The sequence below is a fragment of the Poecile atricapillus genome, chromosome 1 (assembly GCF_030490865.1).
Source record: "Poecile atricapillus isolate bPoeAtr1 chromosome 1, bPoeAtr1.hap1, whole genome shotgun sequence".
Taxonomy (NCBI): Eukaryota; Metazoa; Chordata; class Aves; order Passeriformes; family Paridae; genus Poecile; species Poecile atricapillus.
In genome coordinates this window covers 128,343,577-128,366,794 of record NC_081249.1, presented here as the reverse complement: position 1 = coordinate 128,366,794, position 23,218 = coordinate 128,343,577, and the positions used below count along the sequence as shown (strand labels likewise).

Here is a 23,218-nt window from a genome sequence, read left to right as displayed (position 1 = left end):
GCGCAACGCTACGGGGAATGTTCCGCTGTCACAGCCCTGAACGGCACACAAACCCCCACAACTCACTGCAGGAAACAAAAACACTGGCACTGAAGAAAGCACACAACTGAACATCCAACAGAGTTTTGAACTCTGCCTCATTTAATAAACCAAATCAGGCCCACACAAGGTGTGAAACAGCAGACAGTCAGAAAAATAGAGACTCATGGGAGAAGCGATTCCATCAGTGTGTACACACATATGAAACTTAATTAAAGACCTAATTAAAAAATTAAAGACCTAATAGATAACCCTGAACTTGGTACATCCCAGCTGGAAATCCTGGTTGATGCAATACTTACAGCTCAGTATATGCACATGTATTTATATAATAATTTATTATATAATTTTATTAAAAATAAAGCTAAAGCAATACAAGATAATCTTCTTGTATTGCTTTAGCTTTATTTTATTGCCACCAAACCAATTTTCCAAAAACAGTCACCAACTGATTGCAAAAGACCCTTTCTCTCCTGAGCTGAACAAAAATACTTGTGTTTGATATAATCTCTGGAGCAGCACCTTGGCTTGTCACTCACGTATCACACACTTCTATTAAACAAATGCTCTACTTGGAGCTCTCACAACCCTGTCCTTGCTTTTACAGACATTTTTGCAAATGATGAAACAAGTACAAACGAATTCCTATCTCAGTGTTACTCTTTTCAAAGGATTTTTCCAGATAATTAGAATTCTCATGAGCATGTATGTTTTGTACTGTTTATTTTAACAACTTCACCTATACAAATATTTTTGAGCTCCTACAATCCCACACATCCACTAGATGGCTCTGACACTGCCTGTATGTATCAAAATTCACATGTAAGACAATTAAAGAAACCAAAAACCTCAAATCTGTCTTTATGAGGCTGCACTGTGCCATGCATGCAAAGCCAGACACACACAGGGTACAGCTGATAAAGGAATTCTGGAATTCCTTACAGAACTGAAATGCAAAGACATCCAGCAGCCCAAGACAAAGCCTGTTCCAGGTATTTCTCTCAACTGACACAGTTAAATACATGCAGCTGGCAGCATCCATTGATTTGAAATGAAACTAAAGAGGTCACTTTACAAGGCTGGCACATAAAATGCTGGTCTCTGTAAGAGGTACTAATAAATGCAGTCAATGAGAATCATAACTCTTCTGGCAGTCATGTTTATCTCACCCACCATTTAAATTGTTAACTTGTTGGGGTTAGATTTTGTGGAGTTTGCTCCCTTCCCTCCATCAGTCTGCAAAACTACTGGAAAATCCAGGTGCAAATTCCATATTCTGAGCAGATTATCTTCATCCTTCTCCTCTGCATTCTGACCTCCTTTATCATTCTATCCCCTGCCTACATAATTCTTTCCTGCTGCAAAGGCTGCAGGGAATTGATTTTATTTTCCTTCACCCATAGCATCTACACATTGTGTAGACTGAATGATCTGCATACACAGATTTTTAAGTAACAGGCATCCTTTAAACAAGGAAACTGTGCAAATGCTTGCTTTCCGTTCGAGGAATTATCAGTACAAGACTAGCAAAGAATGAAAACAAATATTTCTATTTAACAGATTTACACACTAGTGTGTGTAATATCCTAAATAAAATATGGACATAATAAATGTTAAATAACATTGCAAGTCCAGTGATTTTCTCTTTCCCCTTTAACATCCATCTCTTCATTATTTTGATTTTTTTAATATAAAAGAAGATAAACATTTTTCCAGTTCTGTTCTTTTAATGCTTTTTTCCTTTGGTCATCCATGTTTATCTTCATTTGCTGCATTCAAAATGTTAATGAAGATCTCTCAGTACCAATTCTAAAATCAGACTGAATATTTAGCATGGAACAAACCTAAAAAAGAATACATAGAAGTGTTTCAAAGGGTCTGTTTTCCAAGAAGAATGTTTCAGAAAACTACCAATTGCTCCATTTCTCTTCTTCTGGTCCCACTTGTAATTCAAATTGTCAAAAATTATTTCAAACTTGCTTTCCAAAGAATTATTTTTTTTGCATTTGTTAATGGTTGGGAAATTTTCAACTTTCAAGTTTATTTCACTTCAAGTATTTTGCTACAACTGCAGGAGGGAAACAATAACTGCTCCACACAAATAATGCATTTTGGAGTAGCTTTAGAAACTAAGTATCTTCAAAAAGGAATTTATGTGCTAAAAAAACAGTCCTACAAACCTGCTTAAATTTTCCTCTGATTTTTTCCAGATCTTCTTGCAGCTTATCGTAAGTGGGGTCCTCATATGGGAATTTCTGAATCATCCCTACTAATGAATCCAGAGCTCTTATTTTTTTGCTAGAAGGAAAAAAGAATCAGATCAAAACAAAACCAAATGATCTTCACACAGGAGTTTTTTCAATCCATCAGTATGAAAATTATACTGATACATAATAACCCAGAGTACAAAACCCAGCCCTCTGTCCTTCTTTAATTCAACTTCTCCCATTTAGCCCATTGTCAGGTGTGTTCTATACATATTTAAGAAATTATCCAAAGTAGGAATTATTCCAATTTGGGAATTAAGGCACAACTGACAGATTTAAGGTTTCCCTTACAACTTACTGATCCAAAGTTGAGAAATATTCAAGAATCAACAAAAATACTGATTAGATGACTGGGCAAAATAAAGAAATGCAACCAAAAAGGCCATTCTGACAAACTGATTAATCAAAATGGGACAGAAAAAAAAAAAAAAAAAAAAAGATATGAAGAATAGAAGTCATAGCAAAATGTCTCTTAGCCTTTTTAACCTCACCTGTTCTTTTCATCTGCGCATTTCTGGAGCAGATAGTGCCACGTCAGTGCAAACCCAAGGTAGCAACCAATCTAAAAGTGAATTTTGAGGGAAAGAAAAAACCCCAAAGAACACATAGTACAGACAATCAAACAAAAATAAAGCACTACACTGTATCTCATTGCTCAGGAAACTAAACCCTGGATACACAAACATGTTTCCAAGCTGGAAAGGCTGACAAGTGTAAATTACCAAAGTCATCCTCTCACAATGTCTCTAATCCTGCCTCCCTCTGCAGCTTTCCCAGTATGAAAAGCACTTCTCTCTTATGGTCTGTCCAGGACCATTTTGTACAAAACCATACAGCTCTGGAGGCTGCTGTTTGGCATTCTCATCCTGGGACTGTGACAAACTGGAGCTGGACATATGGGACAAGTTAAGGTGCCTCCCTGCTACTCTCCAGCCCCTGAATTCCTAGGAATGGTTATCGATCCAGGTGTGCTGGCACACAGAGCTGCCTGTGTGCTGAAGAGGTACAGTGCCACAAACCCTCAGAGCATCAGAATTAACGTGGAGTGCACAAGACATGTGGAACTGCCTCTTTATGTCTCAAGATTCCATGTTCTTCCCTATCCTGACCCACAGGAGATGGTGGCAGGGGAGGAAAGCCTTTAGCCATAAATTTGGGAAAAAAGATTACCAAAGCTCCATACAGCAAATAAGCTCAAAAAACACAAGCACATGTACTGAACACTCCAGCTCAAAATGGGTCCTCCCAGATACAGTCACAGCAGTGAAACACAGCAGGCCCCAGCCTGAAAGTTTCTGTGTATATGACATTTTCTAGTGACAAGAAGATTCCAATGCTGAAGTGTTTCCCCATTTACCTCTGAGCCGATCCTGGCTCCATGGAGCGCTCCGTACCTCCTGCCCTCAGCCATTCCAGCATGGCTGCCCTCTGCAAATCCCTCCTGGTACCCCTCCCCATGGAACCTGGGAACGCAGAATCACAGTTTTGTTAATCTCATACGGAGCTCATACTGCACATGAGTGAGCCTGGGCAACAGAAACATGCATTGCCTCCAAAGCTTAGAAATACCACATAAAATCGAAGTTCCAGAATCACAGTCTCATTACATTTGGGAAAGACCTCTAAGATCAACCAGTCAAACCTCTGAATGATCACCACTGTGACAACCAGACCAGAGCCCTGAGTGCTACATCCAGCTGTTCCTCAGACACCTCCAGAAATGGTGACTCTAGCAGCTCCCTGGGCAGCCCCTTCCAAGGCCTGGCAACCTTTTCCAGAAAGAAATTCCTCCTTATGTCCAACTTAAAACTCCTCTGGTGCAATTCAAGGCCTCTTCCTTTTGTCCTGTCACTTGTTACCAGGGAGAAAAGTCCAACTCCACATGGGGGGGTTCCTGTCAGTGATTTGTAGGGAGAGAGAAGGTCCTCCCCGAGCCTCCTTTCCTACAGGCTGAGCCCCCCAATCTCATTCAGCCGCTTCTCATCTGACTTGTGCTCCAGAGCCTGTCGCAGCTCAATTCTTTTATCTGGACACACTCCAGCGCCTCAAAATCTTTTTTGTAGTGAGGAACCTAAATCTGACCGCAGGATTCAAGGTGGGACCTCAGCGGTTTCCAGAACAGGCGGCAGTCAGTGCCCTGGTCGTGCTGGCCGCACTATTGCTGGCACAGGCCAGGATGTCATTGTCCTTCCTGACCACCTGGGCTCGTGTTTGGCAGCTCTTGGCCAGCAGCCCGAGGTCTTTTCCCTGTGGGATGCTTTCCAGGAACTCTCCCGCTATCCTGGGGCGCTGCAGAGGGTTGAGGTGACCCAAGGGCTGGACCCACCACTTGGCCTTGCTGACCCTCACCCCGCTGGTCTCGGCCCATCAATCCAGCCTGCCGGGGTCGGTCCCACTCTGTGCTGAGATCAAGTCCCTTGGCAGCCTGTTCCAGCGCCCGACCACCCTCTGGATGAAGAGCATTCCCTGATGTCCCACCTAAACCTTCCCCGACTCAGCTTCAGGCCGTTTCGCCGTGATCGGTCTCTCAAAACGCGCAGAGGCGAATTTCCCCCGCCCTCCTCGGGCTCAGCACTCGCTCTCCTTTCCCTGACGCTGCCCTAGCAGCTCCCGCAGGGAAGCACAGGCACGAGGGAACCCCGAGCTGCCGAGGAGCCCCTCTCGGGCCGCTCCAGACACCCTCTGCCCCCTCACCTCTGCTCGGCCATCACAATCCCATCAAACAGGTCGGCCATGGCGGCGCGAGGCATGCCGGGAACGGACGGCGCGCGGGAGGGGGCGTGGTCTGAGCGCACAGGACACGCCCCTCACTGCGAGCCACGCCCAATCGCCATGGCGGTATGAGGCCACTAGGGGGCGCCCGAGCGCCGCCACAGAGCCCAGCCCGGCGCGTCGATGGGGAAACCTGTCGGCTTCCTAAAATCCCACCCCGTGTCCCAGAAATCCCACCCCGTGTCCCAGAAATCCCACCCTGTACCTCAAAGCGTTGTGCAGACGCTCCCTGAGCTCTGCTAGCCTTGGTGCTGCTACCACTGCCCTGCGGAGCCTGGTCCACTCCCCGACCACCCTCTGGGTGAGGAACCTTTTCCTGGTGTCCAGCCTAGGCCTGCCCTGACACTGCTTCAGGCCGTTCTGTCGGGTCTTGTCCCTGGTCACAGAATTATAGTCTGCCCCTCTCTCTCATATGATATCGGTGTCTCTGGCTTTCAAAAAGTGTATTTTTGGTACATATGCCCACATATTTTCCCTGTGGCTGTGGTGAGACTCTGGCACAGGTTGCCCAGAGAAGCTGTGGATGCCCCATCCCTGGAAGGTGTCCAAGGCCAGGTTGGATGGGGCTTTGAGCAACCTAGAAAGGTGTCCCTGCCCCTGGAATGAAATTATCTTTAAGGTCCCTTCCAATTCAAACCAGTCTATGATTCTAAAACGTAAATTTTTTTGGTGTAAATACCCACCCAAACTGTAGTGTACCGTTCTAGGCTGCTCTGTTAAAATACTTAAGAGTTGTTACAGATCAACAATGGTCAAAGGAAACATTTATACTCATTTATAAGTGCATATTTTAAAGTTAACTTACACTATTACTTTCCAGATACTTAATGAAAATGTGGCTCTGGGTCACACTATTTTGCCAGCCTGATGCTGGAATATGTATATTTTGAGGGAAAAAAAGGGACATTTTATTTAATTTATCATGTTGTATCCCCATATCTCCATTCATATGCAAAGTAGACTGGCAGAGCAGAAAGAGTGGCCTCCGAATTTTCCACCAACAGGGTTTCAGTGATTTGAGCAAAGGTAAACTATTTGAATTGATTTATAGTTTTTTACACTTCCTCCAAGTGGAAATGAAGACGCTCAGTATCTCCTTTCCTGCAGCCTCCCCACTCCTCTAACAACTCGTATTTGCACATCACAGCTTCCAGCTGAGACTTCACAAGGAGACATTTGACACCTGAGCTAAAAACCTTTTAGGGCTGTAAAATGTGCTGTTGCAAATGAAAGCACCGCCATTGTCCTACTGTCTTTGAGGAGCTCTGATGGACAGGGGACGTGTGTGCTGAGGGGTGGTGGTGATGTTTACATTCCCACAGAGACAAAGGTGTTTTTTGGAGGTTTTGCACACCCGGTTCTTGACTGAGTCAGGTGTCGAAGGGCAGGGGAAGCATTTCCCAGCAACCCTCCCACATCAAGCCGAGATCTTGTAAGATTTTATAAACCAAACACCCAGGTTTGGTCAGAGCTGGGATGGGAAAACTCCAACGAAAACTGAAGCACTCCAGGAAGCGGTGTGGGTTAATTTAGCTCCTGGCATTCTTCCCTCCGTCTGAATAAATACTGAACCAACCTCTAACCATGCTGTTGCAGGAAAAATCACCGTGCTGCCGGTAGAAAATGGTAATCCAAAGGTGTCAGCAAATAGGGTCACGAGAGAGCTCAAGGTGCTGTTCTCATAATGTAAGGTTACCTGTCTTTGCACCCTTGAGAAATAGTCAAAATGTTACAACCACTTTAAAAAATCTCTCACTAGCACACTTTAACTGTGTACCCTCCAAACTCCATTATTTGTCATGTTTCCTGTCAAATCTGTACAATTTTTTAGCAGTAAAGTAAAAGTGACTTTTTTTTCCCCCCCAAACTTTAAAAGTTAATTCGTATTTTATTTTGTTTTCTGGTTTGGGTTTTTTGTTTTTTCTGGTTTGGTTTTTTTTTTTTTTTTAAGAAAAGTCTTGAAAGGCATTCAAAGAAAATACAGTGACTGATCAAAACTGGAAATTAAACCCTCTGAAATTTGAAAAGTTTTGGAATAAAACAACCTGAAAATCAGAACTGCCTCTACCAGCACAAGAGGAGTGGGAACCCCCCGGATGTGTGGCAGTGGCTCAGCACAAAAGAGAATGGGAAAACACCATGGGAAAAGTTTGCCAGCCAAGAAATCTGTTCCTGTGACTCACAGCATTTCCAAATGGAAACATTCGGGCTCTTTTCCTGCCAGAAACTGACATCTCTTTCAGGCAAAACTCACCACTTTTCTCCCTGGCAGCACCGGTTAGAATGGTTCCCACTTTTAAATGGGAGTAGCCTTCTACCCAAGGGATTTTTTTTGTCATGAAGCTGCCCAGGGGAGTGGTTGAGTCACCAGCTCTGGAGGTATTTAGAAGATGTGTGGATATGGTACTTAGGGAGAGACAAGAGAGTCAAGCAGATTTCAGAATTGAAGATGATTTTCTGTTTTATTGCAAATGTACACATTGCAGTACTGTTAATGTACAGAAATGTAAAAAGCTATCGTTGGCTGAAATTTCATTGATTACAAAACTTCACAAGATTTGTTACAACTAAAAAACCCACCTTCAGGACTATATAAATAGAATTTTGAGCATAAATAACAGTAACAAAATAAACAGATGTATGTATTCAATAAATTAATTATAAATATTGCATTGGTAATGAAGTGCTAGGTCAGAAGAACACCAGTATTTCCAGTAGAGCTTATTTTTTTTTGTACCGAAATCTCTGTTATAAATGAACCTTTGGAAACAAGTAGAATCCCTGAACCATCCTTTTTTTTATTTTATTTTTTTCCTTTGGCTTCACCTTACTTATTCCTTCTTTGAATCTTCTCAAAGGGAGAACAGAACTTGAAGACATCAGGTGCTTTGACCAGAGGTACTCACAATCCCTTCCTGCAAGGAGAATCCTAACTCAGTTCTGCGGCTTTTTAACTCACTAAACCATCTCTCCACTGATTCCCATGGATGCTGAATCAAGCCTGGAAGTGACTTGAAAGAATTCCTAGTGGTTAAAGGTTAAACACAAAAACCTATTTTACAACTGATTTGACCTATACATCCATTCTTAGTGTTTTTCTTTGTTTGCTAATGACATATACATGCAACAGAATCTTCATTTAAAAATTGATTTGAGCTGCTCATTCCCTATTTGATGAACATCAATTCTAGCCCTTTCACTCTTCCAACCACACACAGAATTCTCACTGATTTTGATGAGAACTCTCTGCTGGATGATTCTGATGCCACAGAGAACAGAATTTAGCCTGCAAAAGAAATCAATGATCAAGTTTCCCAAAGAACTTTTTAGCAGTAAGGGAAGGGAGAAATCGTTCACTTCTTTCTGTATTTTCTAAGGGAAGAAAAATCACAATATACAAGCAGATTTGTTTTTTCAGTAGTATGCTTTCAATAGAAAGTTTTTCCCAGAATGTTATTCGCAGCCTTTTAAGAAGAAGCACTAACTCAAATTACATCTGGTGTGATGTTTTCCTTCATCTAGTTTTGGTCCAAATGTTTGAGTTTGAGGTCTCTGAAGAGGAGAAGGTTTTCTACATTTGCTCATATGAGCAGATATAACAGGTGAATATATGTGGAAGTGAAGCTGGTGTAGAAAAATTATAGGTTTTTTATCACCACCTATGGAAGAATTCTGATAAAGCTCTAAACTTTTTGCATTTAATTCTCCTTTTCCAAACAAAACTATGGATAGGCAATTCTTTAGACTAGAGAACAGCCTCTTGGCACTCATCTCTTACAGGTACAACAAGGACAAGGCTGGCTTCGTACTCAAACACACAAAAAAGTTCCCAAATATCACTACAAAAAAGCTAAAACTCTGCAATACTCTGCAATATTTCTGTAAGAACGTGTGGGAGCACAGTCACTTCTGGAAGCTGGGGCTCTTCACTGGGGACAGTTTAGAGGCGATGCCAAACGGGTCCATGCTGTCTGTCTCCAGGGGCGAGGAGAACAACTCTGGCTCAAAGGCCTGGCTGTAATCACCGTATTCACCAAAGTCTGCTGACTCCACGGGCACGGTGTTGATCATGGGCAAGAAGTGAGACAGGGGAAGGAAATCTTTCCCCTTGAACTGCTGTCTTTGTTTGGCACTGCTCAAAGACACCGATATTCCATGTTTTTTGGATTTATACACGTTGTAGCCATCTGGGCGAATCTCCTCCTCAAAGGAACAGTCTTCAGTAGAATACCTGAGCTGAGCAGTAAGGAAGAGCAAGAATTACAAATATACCCACCAGGCTGGTTGTATTCAACAACAAAACAAACCTTGGATGGGAAAAGTCCTTGTCCTTCAATGGGGGTGTCCTTCTGGCTTGTCTCCTATTCTATTCTATTCTATTCTATTCTATTCTATTCTATTCTATTCTATTCTATTCTATTCTATTCTATTCTATTCTATTCTATTCTATTCTATTCTATTCTATTCTATTCTATTCTATTCTATTCTATTCTATTCTATCCTATCCTATCCTATCCTATCCTATCCTATCCTATCCTATCCTATCCTATCCTATCCTATCCTATCCTATCCTATCCTATCCTATCCTATCCTATCCTATCCTATCCTATCCTATCCTATCCTATCCTATCCTTATTCCCCCTGAAGTACTTTCCATGTCCATCCCATTTAATAAGCTGTGAATCCTGAGATGTGCCTCTCCATAGCCACCACACTTATCCTGTCCTGAGCACTGGGAAAAAGAATCTCAGGTGCCAGTGCTGATTTAGATGAGCAGTCCTTAACTGCAGCCATGAGTCATAATACAAGTATAGAATTCCTGCTCTGTTAGAGATTTGCCTGTGCAAGGGCTTCAGTATGAGGTCTGTAGAAAGACAATGTGGTTAATCAGTAAAACAATGCTAAAAGGTAATTTCCATCTTTTTCTGCTCAAAATTTACTGTAATTGCCAAAGACCCTTTTACGAAGTGCCATTTTCATGTTAACATGAGAACTGTTGAATGAATACCAGCACAAGTTAGGATTTTGTAGAGAAGAATGTATTTTCTTAGGTATGAATTTGTAGGATTACATTTGCAACGGCCTGTACAGATATTATATATCTGCAACAGCCTAAGTTGTAAACATATATATGTATATATATATTCTATTTGTACATTAGACCCATATCAGCAGGTCTGACCTCTCCAGATCTTTACATCAGCACTGCATTTCTTACAACTCTGGTGGTATTTCAGTCTCAGCCACTGCAGGTGATTGAACCTGTGGTCAATAAAAGAGAATTGCTGATTATATCTCAGTCTGCAGAGACAGAAATGTCCTTACATGTTCTGCCTGTCTGAACAGAGAGCATATTTAGTACTTCCGGGCCTTTCTCAGACACCCTCCTTAGTAACAGGGAGTAAAATTAAGGACATGCATTTGGTTATCTTTTAAAAGCATGTTTTAAATTAATAAAGTAATTTTAAAAAATACGTTTTCTCCAAATAAAATGGTGCAATATTTATCCTTCTACACACACATATCTCAGAAAATATATGTATATGACAAATAATTGGAGCTGGATTGTTAGCTGTCTTTAGGAGTGCTCAGCCTCACTAAAAAGGATGATGAAATAAAAGAGCTTCTTGCTTAAGAAGTGCACTCTACAAACAACAGATATTGATTGAGTCCCTGTGTCTCAGCTATACCTTTCCCTCTTCATTTGATTGGGATGGTCTCCAGTCTGATTTTTTAAACAAGTACCAAACAGACTTTTTAAGTATTTCCAGATTTATTTTTTTTTCACAGGAGGGATTTTTTTTCACAGGAGGAATCACAGTATGTCAATATATTCAGCATTTCCCCTAAACTACTGACTACAGCACACAGCACACTCAAAAACCAACCCCAGTCATCAGTTTTCCAGTGTCAAAACAGGCCATGTTGCAGGAGCACAGGTTCAGCCCCCAGACACCGTGTTTGCCCTTTTGTTCTCCAAGTCCTGAGCATGGTGCTGATAAGGTAAAGATTTACCTGCAGAGCTGCCTGGCTGGGCTGTGAGCACAGAGGTGACAGCAGGTGTCCACGACACAGAGATGGGACAGGACAGCTATGAGCTCTTGTGTTTGCAGAATAAAACCCCAACCTGTATCTAATACTCTACACCAACAAATGCAGTTCCAACCAACATGTATGCCTTCAAATGGTGTTATAGGAAAGCCATTTTAAAATTCTGTGATTGCTCAAGTTCAGCTGGTAGCTCCAATAGGAGCAGAATCCAGGCTCTGGTTTGTTTTGGATATACATTAAAGAATTAAGCTAATAACTGACCTACCATCACCCTGACTATTCATCTGTACCTGTGCATTTCATCTCAGCCTCGACTGATTTAAGCCCAGAAAAGCAAGGAAATTCAGAAAGAAAGACTTAATTCAATTTACACATTCTTAATTCTATCCCCATTCAGAAATATCATTGTTGTTATTAAACCTACTAGGAGTTTTGAGAATGGACCAAGTCCTTTTGTGAGTGAAATCAGCAGAAATTTTGCTGGAATAATCAAAAAATGATCAAGCTGTATCTTTAATGTTGCATCATGAAAAGCCATCACTCTGTGAAACTCAGGCATCTGTACAGACTAAATCTGAACTGCACCTGACAAATTCTAGAGTTAATAATGTATTCACATGCCTTAAAAATGAGTTTATGTCCATGACTTGTTGCTAAACCGAGTGAAAAAGCTAGCCTAGTGGCATCAGTGGGGCAATTAACTCCCCATGCCCTCAGAGTCCGCAGGTGTGCAGTTACAGAAAGGCAGAAGAGAGGCAGTGGAGAAGCATCCTTTCCTCCTCAAAATCATTTTTCTGTTTGCAACTTCCTAGGAGATAGCAACCCCGTGTTCCTGGGAGTTGTTTGTCTGGCATCCAGCTGGCTGCAACTCTTCCCCAAAGGAGCACTTTCTTAATTTTATTTTTTTGTTCCAGAATACCTGACCTGAACAGTGAGAAATTATTTATATTCTACAGCAGAGCTTAATCTATTTCTGCAGCAGAATCACAGTCTCCCACTGATGAGAATTTTAAATTTAAATGCAATTTTTTCCCTGGGCTGTATTTTTGGTATATTTTAGCAGGGGACACGCAAAACATCATTTACTTTCTAAACTACGTTTCCTTTCTGCCTTCTAACAATCCCCACAGCCTTTCGGCAGTGACGGTGCCAAGAACCGCAAGTCCTAAGGAGATCAGGCGGGGGAGGTGGGGGAAGAAGGGTGGCGGACACCTGGAAACTTTGTTACCCCGTTATTAGAACGCGCCGCTGTTCCAGAGTGCAAAATGCCCCCGGGAACAGCAGCGCGGGTGCTCACCTGCCCGTGCAGCCGCCCCGCCTCGTCCATGCACAGGTACCGGGAGCTCTGCACGCCCTTGATGGCCACGGTGCGCACGGCCACGGCGCGGATCTCCAGCAGACCTGCGGGCAGAGATAGAGGGGACAGCAGTGTCACCCCCGCGGCCCCGGCCCAGCCCCGTCCCCATCCCCATCCCCGCCGCCGCCACTCACTCTGCGGGCTCTGGCTGCCGGCCGCGTCCACCCGCCCGTCGGCGCCGATGCGCAGGAAGCAGCTGAAGAGCCCGTGCTTGCTGGCGGTGTAGAGGTGCCGCAGCCGGATGGGCTCTCCCCAGCCGTAGTTGAGGTGCGGGCCGGCGTCGGGCAGCGGCAGCGGCAGCGCGGAGGCGGCAGCGGCCGCCAGGCCGAGCAGCGCCAGCGCGGCGGGGCGCAGCCCCATCCCGGCTCGGCGCCTCGGGCTTGTAGCGCGGCCGCAGCCGCCCCCCGGCCTTTTATAGCTCGCCGTTATCAGCTCCATCGATCCGGCCGCATCCGATATAGAGCCCATTTCATAGCCGGATCGGTCACTCCCCCCGAAAATACTGAGCGTGTGACACCATTTCGTAGGGGACACCCTAAAGTCGCTTCCTCCGCATCGGCATCTTCGAGCTCTCTGCTCCTGCGAGGCTCCGGCCGCGGTCCCGGGGCACTGCACGTCCCGCAGCCCCGATGTGGTGCCGGGACTGGGACCGGGGGTGGGCGTGTGTGTACCCGGCCCACCCAGTGGCAGGAGGCTGCCCTGCTCCCCGCCGCGGCTCAGCCCCTGCCTTCGCCCTTGCCCGTCCTGCATTTCATTTCCCTTTTCAGAAATCAAAGAGCCGCTGCCTAAACCTGGGCTCGCCTCTCCGGCAGGGGCCGAACGCTGGGGGAGCGGGACGGCCGCTCCCGGTTCTGGGGAAGCCGGTGGGGCACGGCCGCACACGGTGCTGGTACAGCCCGGTCCGGCCAGGTACCGGCGGCTGCGGGTGTCCCGGCGTGGCTCAGGGCTGGATCCCCGCCCGGCCATCCCCGGCCGTGGCACTAGATGGAGCCTGGCCCCTGGGATGCGGCTGCCTCGCCTCGGGGGAGCCGCTCCGGAGGGCTCTCCAGATCCTGTTCGTCCCCTTACAAAGAGACTGGGGGTGAAGAAAATTTAAGCTTCAAACAGAAATTTTCTTCTGGTCTGCGCATGATTTTTTTCCATGTGGGCTCCTCCCAGGGAGCTCGCTCAACAAGTGCCCCTGGAAAAAAGAAGACACACACATTTGGGGGTTTTCTATCCTATTTGCATCTCAGAGATGTTTGAAGGGATTGCTGCCGATTTTTCTGCTGTAAATCCAGAGTGATCATTGAAGGAATTTTCTCAGATTTCAAAAAAGAAAACTGGTCATTTCGTAAAGAAAAAAATATTCTTTCCCCCACAGGACATAAAATGACAATTAAACAAGTCATAACCCTACCTCCTGACCACAGGAACACAAAGCTCTGAAACACAGAGCTTCAGTCAGCTTCCACATAATGTTTTTATATTTTGCTAGTTTGCTTTCATACTTTTGTCCCTACACTTGCATCTCCCTCCTGCAAACACTCCCACAAAAAACTTTTCTTCATGAGCAATCTTAGCTCATTGAGGACGGGCACATACACAAGGCCATACAAAAATACAGAGGCTTGTAGGATGATATCTTGTTATCATGTGCAAATTCAGGTGCATTTAACTGGAGTTGACATCGATCAGTTTGAGTTTGGATGATCAGGGTCTTGCATAACAAACTCACTGAGAGTGAGGGATTGAATCTCATCAATCATTTTAAAAGCAGCTACTGCTTTTGATTAGCTTTGGGCATTTTTTGGTGATCAGCTTGAAACACCCAGAAAATATCCTAGTTTTTCCCCTGCATGGTTGCTGAATAATAAGGATTAAGACCACTTTTCATTCAGGTGTCTCCTGCTGCATCCTCCAAATCATGTGTGGGTTTTCCTACCAATTCTGATCTTTCTTACATCACGGAAGTTCACAGTATTATAAGCCCAGTAAATAATACTAAGGCATGTGAGTCCCTAATTCTTTTTTCCCTTTGCAATGTTATTACATGGCTGCTACAAAGGCAGTTCCTGTCCTGCAGCCCTGGGCCCCACAGCAGTTGTGCATGTAACTCATCCTGGCATTCTTCAAGGTACTCAGCACCCACCACACACACAGAGGTTATGGTCTGAAATGAATCTGAAAGGCTTCTTTAGCTTAATTTTTCTGTGCATCTCAGTGAATAGAAGCTATTTTATGATCACTACGTCTGCTATACTTTAGTAGGAATAATAATCATGAGTGTATGTTTTATTCATCAAGAATATCAAGTTTCTTTTAAGCAGTAAGGAATTGTTCATTCATCTCTGTGAGGATCAAAAATTGAGGCAGAAAGGACAAATCACTTGCACTAAATGAAACCTTCAAACCTATGAAAAAGCTAGCTATAAAGGGGAATTTCCCAACAATTGTTGGAGAGGCTTTAAAAATTATTTTCATTGCTGCTGTTGCTGATATTACATGGACTGATGTTAAAGGGTTTGTGTCTAATAAAATTTTTTAAAAATTAAGCACTTAATCAATTTTTTGGAATGGCCTCTCTTGTTAGGCAAAGGTTTTAACCTAAATAATTTGTTCAGGTACCCCTGTAGTCACTCACAGAGGTAAGTGCCTGCAAACACTTAATTGGACTCAATAGCACCAATCCTATCACAAAACAGCTGCTGAAGAGATATGGGTTAAATATACCCTGGAAGTGTTAATTTCTTTATTGCCTCTGTAAAGAAAAAAAAAAAACTAGATTATTAACTCAGATTCAGGGCCTTATTTTTAGCTAGAGATAAATGAGCTAATGAATGTCACTGAATTCAAAATACAAGAATTGCAACACATGATTTTAATTTCAGTTCCTGTCCGTGTCACTGAACTTTATCATTTATTGGCATCTTTTATCAAAGTTCAGTAGAAAGATACATACCTTTGCATGTTCTTACAAATGCATTTGCAGGAAAAAAAAAAGTTCCCAGAACAAATGTATGGTAGGGTAAATACCACCATCACTTCCAATGCTGGACTTGCTTCCTGCAACAAGGAAACCTGGTAGTGTTGGATTTTCTGCTTCTATGAAGATAGGAGAAACAACCAAAAACCCAGGAGGAAAGTCAGAACAAAAATACCTCCTGACCAAACAGTACACAATTGCAAAAGCATTTTCACCTGTTGCAATGAATCATTTATTTCCACTGCACTTTCCAATGTCCCAGTGTAATTTTGGCAGAATGAGAAGTCCAGCTTTCGGTAATAATGAAGTCAATGTGTTTTGGAAGAATAAAATTAGCTATAATTAAAAATCAGACATCCAGGGATCCTGGAACACACCAAAAAGGTAACAGAGGGCTTGTGCTGTACTGGATAACAACATCATTGAAACCAACTGAAAAGCAACTAAGGAAGGTGGCCACAAAAATGATGAGGAAATAGGGCAAGAAACTACCCATGAGTCAAAGTTGGTCATAGCAGGCTACCTTGTGGTGGAGACCAAAGGAAAAATTATATAGGTGAGTCACTCAAGACTGAGTGAGGGTCAAATTTTGATAAACTGGAGGTGTTTAGGATGAAGAGACATTTTCTCAGTTACAGAATATCTTTGGGATATCATGGTGAAAACTTTGGTTGTACAGGTCACTGCAGGAAGAGGGAAATATCACAGGAACATTGAAGATTTTCTGCTTCCTTTGGGGTGTCTTTGGAACCTCCTGCAGATTTTGTAGTTGGGATTACATGAGTGTGATCCAGTATTACTTTTGTGAAGAGATTTGTCAGTCTTCCCCCCTTTTCTCTGAAGTCAGAGGTGGTAGAATTACAGAGGCTGCAAATACTCTGAGGGCAGTAAGGTTCCAGGCGGGGCTGGAGATGTCAGTGCTAATGCCTCTGGTTTCTGGTTTCTGCTGTAGTTCCTGCCAGTCATCCCAGAAGTGACAGAGAAAAGAAAATTATTTTACCCATGGCAGAGGGCCAGCAGAGCAGTACAGCCTTTTCTCTTGCTTCTGTTGGAGAAGAATATGTCAGGAGAATGAGGGAAGGCAGAAGTGAAGACACAGGACACTGTGATACGCAGTTATTCGAGCACGAGCTTGTTCTATAAAGAGCTTTATCAGCACTGCACAAGTTAAAAAACCTGCCTAAGAAGGAGAGGTTACTCCACCATATGTCAGGGACTGCTCTGCTTCCCAGCTGCTTCTGCAATCCAAGAGGCATGGAGGTGACAATATTTCTCCCCAGGCTGTGAATGAGTGCAGAATTGAGATTCCACAGCTCCTGCTGCGCGCGCCCACTGACAGCATGTCATAGGATGGGACAAGAACTCACTGAGTCTCTCCCCTGATACTGTAGTCCTCGGTGAATTTGTAGGATTCAAATGCATTAGAAACTTAAAGATTTTCCAAACAATCCACTTCCAGAGGGGTTCTGCTTCTAAAACCACTCTGCTAAGGAAGCTCAACACACTGGGGAGATTGTTGCTACTGTAATTGGCGTGTGTTGTTGCTGGTACTTTCCAGTGAACACAGCCAGACAACCAATTTCAAATATCTCTCGCCATTCTGTTATCTAACGCTTCCTCAGCTATTGCTATCAGTCAATGCATTCCGGAGAGCAATGGAATCAACTTGGTGCTTGCACAGTCAAATGATATATTCTGGTTAGGTCTGCTCCAAAGCTCACAATAGAGACAAGCACCTTATTTACATTAAACCAACAAAACCTGTTTTTTTTATTATGGTTTTTTTTTCTTATGTTTTGAGCAAACTTTCATCTTGCAACAGAAATAAATAATTCCAGGTTTCTTTATCAAGAGATTACATTTTGATTTCCAGCTTGACCTGGGGAGTAATGCCCCTGGACTTTGTTTACACAATGTGTTTGTGGAAACCATGAGGAAAGCTTTTCTAGAAGAGGGTGACTAGATCATCAGCTTCTCAGTCAAACGTGGTATCCTTGGAGCATTTACCTGCATTCTTTTCCTGCCAGTGACTAAATAATGCTGTCTTTATGACAGGTTCCATCTTCACTGGAAATATTTTTTGTTTAATAGACAGAGAACTGTAGAAGAAGATATACCAGAAATGCTTCAAACTTGCAAGAGTTGTGGTCCTGTACAAATACATCTGGACAGGCAGAATCAATCAGGTGGTCTTATTCAGCCTGATATAGTGACATTTTCCACAAAATCACTCCTGAAGAGCATAGTAGGAAGCCAGGATTTCCAAAGACTTCAGCAACAAGACTGATACAGACCCATTAAAACAAATCTGACCTTGGAAAATTTTCACTGAGTGAAATCTGGGATGAACTTGTCCCACAGAGGTCTAATTTTCACTAGAGGAGCATTGTTAAGGACACTGAGCCAGGGGCACTCAGGTGATGATTTTTTGAGAGTCAGAAGTAAGAAGGAGAGGTCTGAAAGGGGTTTAGCTCTGCCTGACTGTTTGGTGAGACCCTGAATCCCTCCTTTCCCTCAAACCACATCAGAAATGTGATTGTACCTTTGCTTAAAGGCAGAAGTTTTCTCAAAAATGCCTATGATAATAACCCCGACTGAGAAACTGTGGAAGAGTTGTTATGGCTTATGTGATGCCAATAATCAGACCACCCTACAGGGACATTGTCCCTACACAGATTAGTTCTGGATGGCTTGGTCCTGTTAAGACTGAAGGGTGTGAAAGGTAAGAATTGTACCTGTCTGGGGAATTTCCACTTTAGATAGTTGTGGCTTTTTTTTTTTTTTTTTTTTTTTTTGCGGGGGGGGGGGCTGCAAATACTTGATAAAGACCAGATAAAAATGAGCATGGACTGAACACATTACAGCAATTTACCATGTTGTGGAGTAAAAGAGGTAGAAAGGGAATTAAGGAAGCCAGCTAAGACTCACGGTTTTCTTGCTGCCATATATTTCATGCTACACTGCTGTTTATCCCTATTAGGAATCACAAGGCACCAGCAGACCTGTATGAATTGTTAAGAGACGTAAATGATTATCAAATTCAGCCCACGAGTGCTTATTCATCTGCTGTCATTGCCTTTGATTATGATGATACTGCAGGAAGGACTGAAATGGTGAAGCCCTTTATGAAACAGTCTGAACAGATGTAAACTGGAAAACTTAGTACAAAGTTTCCTAATCATTTAGGGCTGTTAATATTTTGCACACAGACATGTCCTCAGCTTCTGGAGAGCAAAATTATTCATCTGAGTCAATAGAAGTCTAACCTCTTACTCCAGCTCATACTGTGGGCCTAAAACCCTGGAGAAATATCTTAATAAAAATAAAATTCTCATGAAACTCCTCCAATGGAATTACTTCACCTGAATTTTAAAAAGTGCAATAATATCTTGCCTCCTTTCTCAGAAGACGTCCAGACTCCATCCTTAATGCTGGCGACAGCCACGTACGAAGTTTGACAATGACTTTGCTCAACAGAGAGGAAGATTATTAATAAACTGTTCTTCCTCTTGGAGGTCATGGAAAGCAATTTTAATCTGAAATGAAGCCTAAAGCATAGCCTGGGCATAGCTGCACAATTTGCTATGAATTGGGAAACCGAATAACTTTCTCTGATGTTCCTTATTGCAGCTAGTCCATTTTGCTGCCACCAAACGTGGCTGTGGGACATTTGGAGTCAAGAACTGAGTGGAAAAGGTTACTGAAGCATCCTGCCAATGCAGCTAAAAGTGACCTTTAGCTGATAAAGCAGAAGTAACACGGGATCTTAAAGAATGGTATTCAAATAGCCAGTCCATCCAAAACATTGCATTTGGATTGATCCTAATCAGCCATAATTTCCTACTTTAATGGCCAATTAAAAGGCCATTTGAAAGTAAGAGAAGCAGAACAAATCACCATGGAAAGAGTCTGCATGGTCTTTAGAAAGTAATTCAAGTTTACTTAGGTTTTACACATCTGACTAGTGAGGAAACGAGCAAGTAATGGATGTTTTACTCCGAAAGTAATTCAGCTTCATTAAATAAGCTTGTTTCAGCAAGAGACAAAACCTGAAACACCACTGGAAAGTCAAATGAAATATCTGCATTACCACAAGGTATTTATCTACCTAAACATCACAAATATTGGAAGGAATGTAGAATCCCCCACTATTTGGCTATTGTGTGTTATGTACATTGCCTTGCTGTAAGAAGCAAAATTTAACTCAATATTTTTTATGTGTATTTAAAACTGTGATTAGACATATAATGGTCAGAACAGTTCTATTTTACCATTTTTAAAAGCCAAATATTTTTATGTCAAAAGTGTATTCAATTTGTTTTCCTTTTTCTGGAAACAAAGTTCCTTGAACATTTCAAGCTGAAAGTGAGACCCTCCCCATTGTCTCTGGTTCTTTCATGTCTGGAGGTGCTAGGAAGATACTTGGATGACCAGAGGCAGAGAGTCCCCAGCAGCTGAAGCGAGCAAAGCAGAGAGATGTGCTGAGGATAGAAAAGTGGAGTCCATGGTGCCTCTTTCACACGGATCAGTGTGTAGCTCATACACTCTGGGTTGTGGAGCTATTGATTTGAGCACTCCTTTTGCCAAGGGGGATGTAAAGACGGTCACACACCACACACACACACTCCCCATGACTGATTTTGAATTTAACCTGTTTCAGAACATTTCCAGAGCAAGGCAGGAATCCTCTCCCTGTGTGGGGCACCGAGGTTTCAATCAATAGCAAAGGCTCCCTGAGACCTGTCTATTGCTCTTTATCAGAGGCTTCCAGCAGATAAAGCCTGTCACAAAACAGCTACTGATCGCTGCCACTGCAGCCTCACTCCAAGGAAGAGCTGCTGTTGCAAGGCAAGAGATGCCCTTTTTTTCATTCCCTGGAGTAACAGGACACAGATTGCCACCAGTGTGGTTTGCACTCAGCCAGGCAGATGTCACATCGGCTGCACAATATTTTAGAAGGAAGGAGCCAATACTAATGACATGGAGAGCAACAGAACTGTGACTGAGCCCTGCACAAACCCTTTCAATTCATGGCTTCAGTGGCAATACAAGCAGCCCAGTCTCAAAAGACAGTTATCTCTAAAATTTATGAATTTTTCTCACACAAACAGGCAGCAATGGCAATAATTGCCATTAAATTATAGCTGTTTTGCACAGCAAGTAGAAGATATAAACCCATTGTTTAATCATTCAATCCTCACTCCAAATGCCTGACTTACGTTCCCTCTAGAGCTGCAATTTAAATTAATATTTGTAGTATAGTCCTGTGGAGCCTTCATGAGAATGAAGGCTTCATTTTGCCTCATATCTTTATGGGCATGAAAAAACAACCTCAATGTTTTCCCTTCCTCACATAACAAGATACACAAGGAGTGGATTTTTTAGTCCCCGAGGCTGCACATTTATTCTTCTAGAGAGTCTTGCTCCTGTTGCAGCTGTGGACACACACGGCTCCAGCTTTTCCAATTTCAGATCAATGAGCTACCCAGCAAAGAGCATGGAGTTAGCAGGTCCTCAGCACTCACCTGAATGAAATTAAAGGGACCTAAGTTCTTGGCTCCAGTTTTCTGTCACTCCATTATCATTCAACAAAACGGACCAAAGAGAAATGAAATCAACCCATAAACTCCTGAAGCCTCAGTCTCCAGCTGTCATCAGCTTTGAGCCCCCTCCATTGATCTTATCTGCTGCAGAATGATTGAAAGTAATTTGTTTTGGTTGAAAGTAATTTGTTTTGGAGAGTAATTAGATTATCTCTTGCGGGGCTTCCTACCTGGTGACCCAGTGTTTCTCCTTCGCTTGCTGCTCATTAACATCAATTACCATAGAGACACTCTTCAAAGGAAGGCTTGCCCAGGGTGGGGAACCTATTAAGAAATATGCTTCTCATTCCTGCTAGGAGATAATAAACCTTCTGGAGTCACACAATTATTTGTGGGTCAGACACATATGATCCCTCGGGGGCTTAAACCTTCCGCTTGCCACTCTGTGTGAAATGTTTAGCAATTAGGAAATGAGCTGGATCTCTCTATAATGGTGCATATCGAATAGAACAGGCTCAAGCATCATATCTGGGAACATTTCCTGACACTGGATAAATATACCACACTCGCAGAGGTACTGGGATGGCAAGTAAAGTTCAGGTCTGTAGGGGAAATTGCAGAGTTCATACTCCGATTCCTGTCCCCAGAATCATCTCGTTTTAATTGAGACAATTTATATGGTTATGTAAATGACACAGCACTGATAAGCATCGTCATAAAACCACAATCTATTTTTTTTTGGTGCAATAATGTGGGTGACAAATGAGTTGTTGCCTGACTGGGACATCTACTTGGTAGTGGTTACATCATTACTACTGTGCCATCCTACAGAACACAAAATAAAGAACCACAGCGATCCACCTTTTGGACCAGGTCTCTTTTCAGGCACAGCAAATCCGAGTAAAAATGGCTCTGGTTATGCCTTCATTTACCGCTATTCAGTCCAAAATCTTCTCTTGTTTCATCTGATTTCTGTGCTGCTCAGAAAGTAGAAAAACATATAGAGGGAGCAGATATTCTCTCTAAAGGTAAAGTTTGCTCATGTAGATGTTGTGTAGAGGTCCCAGAGTCACTGAAAGCCCCGGGCTGGCCCTGGGCATGCAGAATGAGCTGGGATTGACCACAAGGAAGCTGGGGGAGAAACGTGGTGAAAACATCCTTTTTGTGCAGCTCATGGTTACCTGGTCCATGAGGAGAGGAGTTTAAGTTGGGACAGCCTGAGTCATAATGGCAGGGAATCATCACCTGTGCTCGGAGTCATCAAACCATCAAACCCTACCCTTTTAGATGATCCTGGTTCTGGAGGTTTTACTCCCTGCTACAAGTCCTTTAAATAGCTTTTCTGAAGAGCTGCTAAAAGCTAACGTCTGGAGTAAATAACTGCGGGTTGGGTTTTTTTGTTTTTTTTGTTTCTCATTCGTCTTGTTTGAGTAATTAGATCATTATATCTGAAAGTGATTGTTTCATGCGTGCCAAGAGCGAATAATGAAGACCTTTGATGAATCCAGCAAGCAGCATGTAGATGTGGGGAAGGAATGCAGAGGCAAAGGAATGACCTTTCTGGAACAGACTTTCTTCCCGCACCATTTTTATCCCCATTGAAGTCAATTAATGCATTTAGTTTTTCCTGTTGTGTGTATTCTTCAGTGCTTCCTTTTCCTAATAAAATGCACGTTGTCCAACGGGTTTGCAACGTTCTTTAAATGACTACTGCGGGCTTGTTTGTGAGCCAACCAGTGGCTGCTTTTACAGAGCTAAACATTTCCTCTTTCCACAGCTTTCAAGTGCTTAGAACTTACATATTTCATCAGATTGCATTTATATAATGTTGATATTAATGCTGAACTATGAATGATCTGTGGCCATCTCTCCAGATCCTAACCATGGAGATGGATGGAGGTGAAAAAGTAAACAGATTTTATTGCTCATTCAAGTGTCAGTTAAAAAATAAAACACCAGGACCAAATATGGAAAATAAATAGCCTTTTGTTTCTCAGGACTGAGCTTCACAGGTGAGGGTGGATTGACTTATTCTGGTTAGCAATTCATGTGAGTGACTGTGGGGTGTCACTCAACAGCCCAGTGAAGCTAGAGTTTTGTTTCTGTGTAGCAGAAAAAATAAAGGTCTGTTTTGGCATCATTTAAGCTTGAATTAAAAGAAATGTTTTGAAGGAAAAGACTTCCCTCCTTGCTGAGCTTCAGTTTGCTTTTAGGAGTAAATGGC

The 23,218-nt window shown here is 42.9% G+C and overlaps 2 protein-coding genes across 2 annotated transcripts; both read right to left on the bottom strand.

Moving 5' to 3' along the window:
* Window positions 1-441: 441 nt before the first annotated feature.
* Window positions 442-5,071, bottom strand: LTO1 (LTO1 maturation factor of ABCE1). Its single transcript, XM_058840625.1, has 5 exons — window positions 5,001-5,071; window positions 3,664-3,769; window positions 2,798-2,868; window positions 2,220-2,337; window positions 442-1,883 (listed from the first exon to the last, which is right to left on the bottom strand). Exons 1-5 carry the CDS (start codon window positions 5,054-5,056, stop codon window positions 1,815-1,817), a joined length of 420 nt encoding a protein of 139 aa, XP_058696608.1. The 5' UTR covers window positions 5,057-5,071; the 3' UTR covers window positions 442-1,814.
* Window positions 5,072-8,968: 3,897 nt separating this feature from the next.
* On the bottom strand, window positions 8,969-13,452 carry FGF19 (fibroblast growth factor 19). Its single transcript, XM_058846641.1, has 3 exons — window positions 12,621-13,452; window positions 12,427-12,530; window positions 8,969-9,314 (listed from the first exon to the last, which is right to left on the bottom strand). Exons 1-3 carry the CDS (start codon window positions 13,450-13,452, stop codon window positions 8,982-8,984), a joined length of 1,269 nt encoding a protein of 422 aa, XP_058702624.1. The 3' UTR covers window positions 8,969-8,981.
* Between the last annotated feature and the right edge of the window lie 9,766 nt (window positions 13,453-23,218).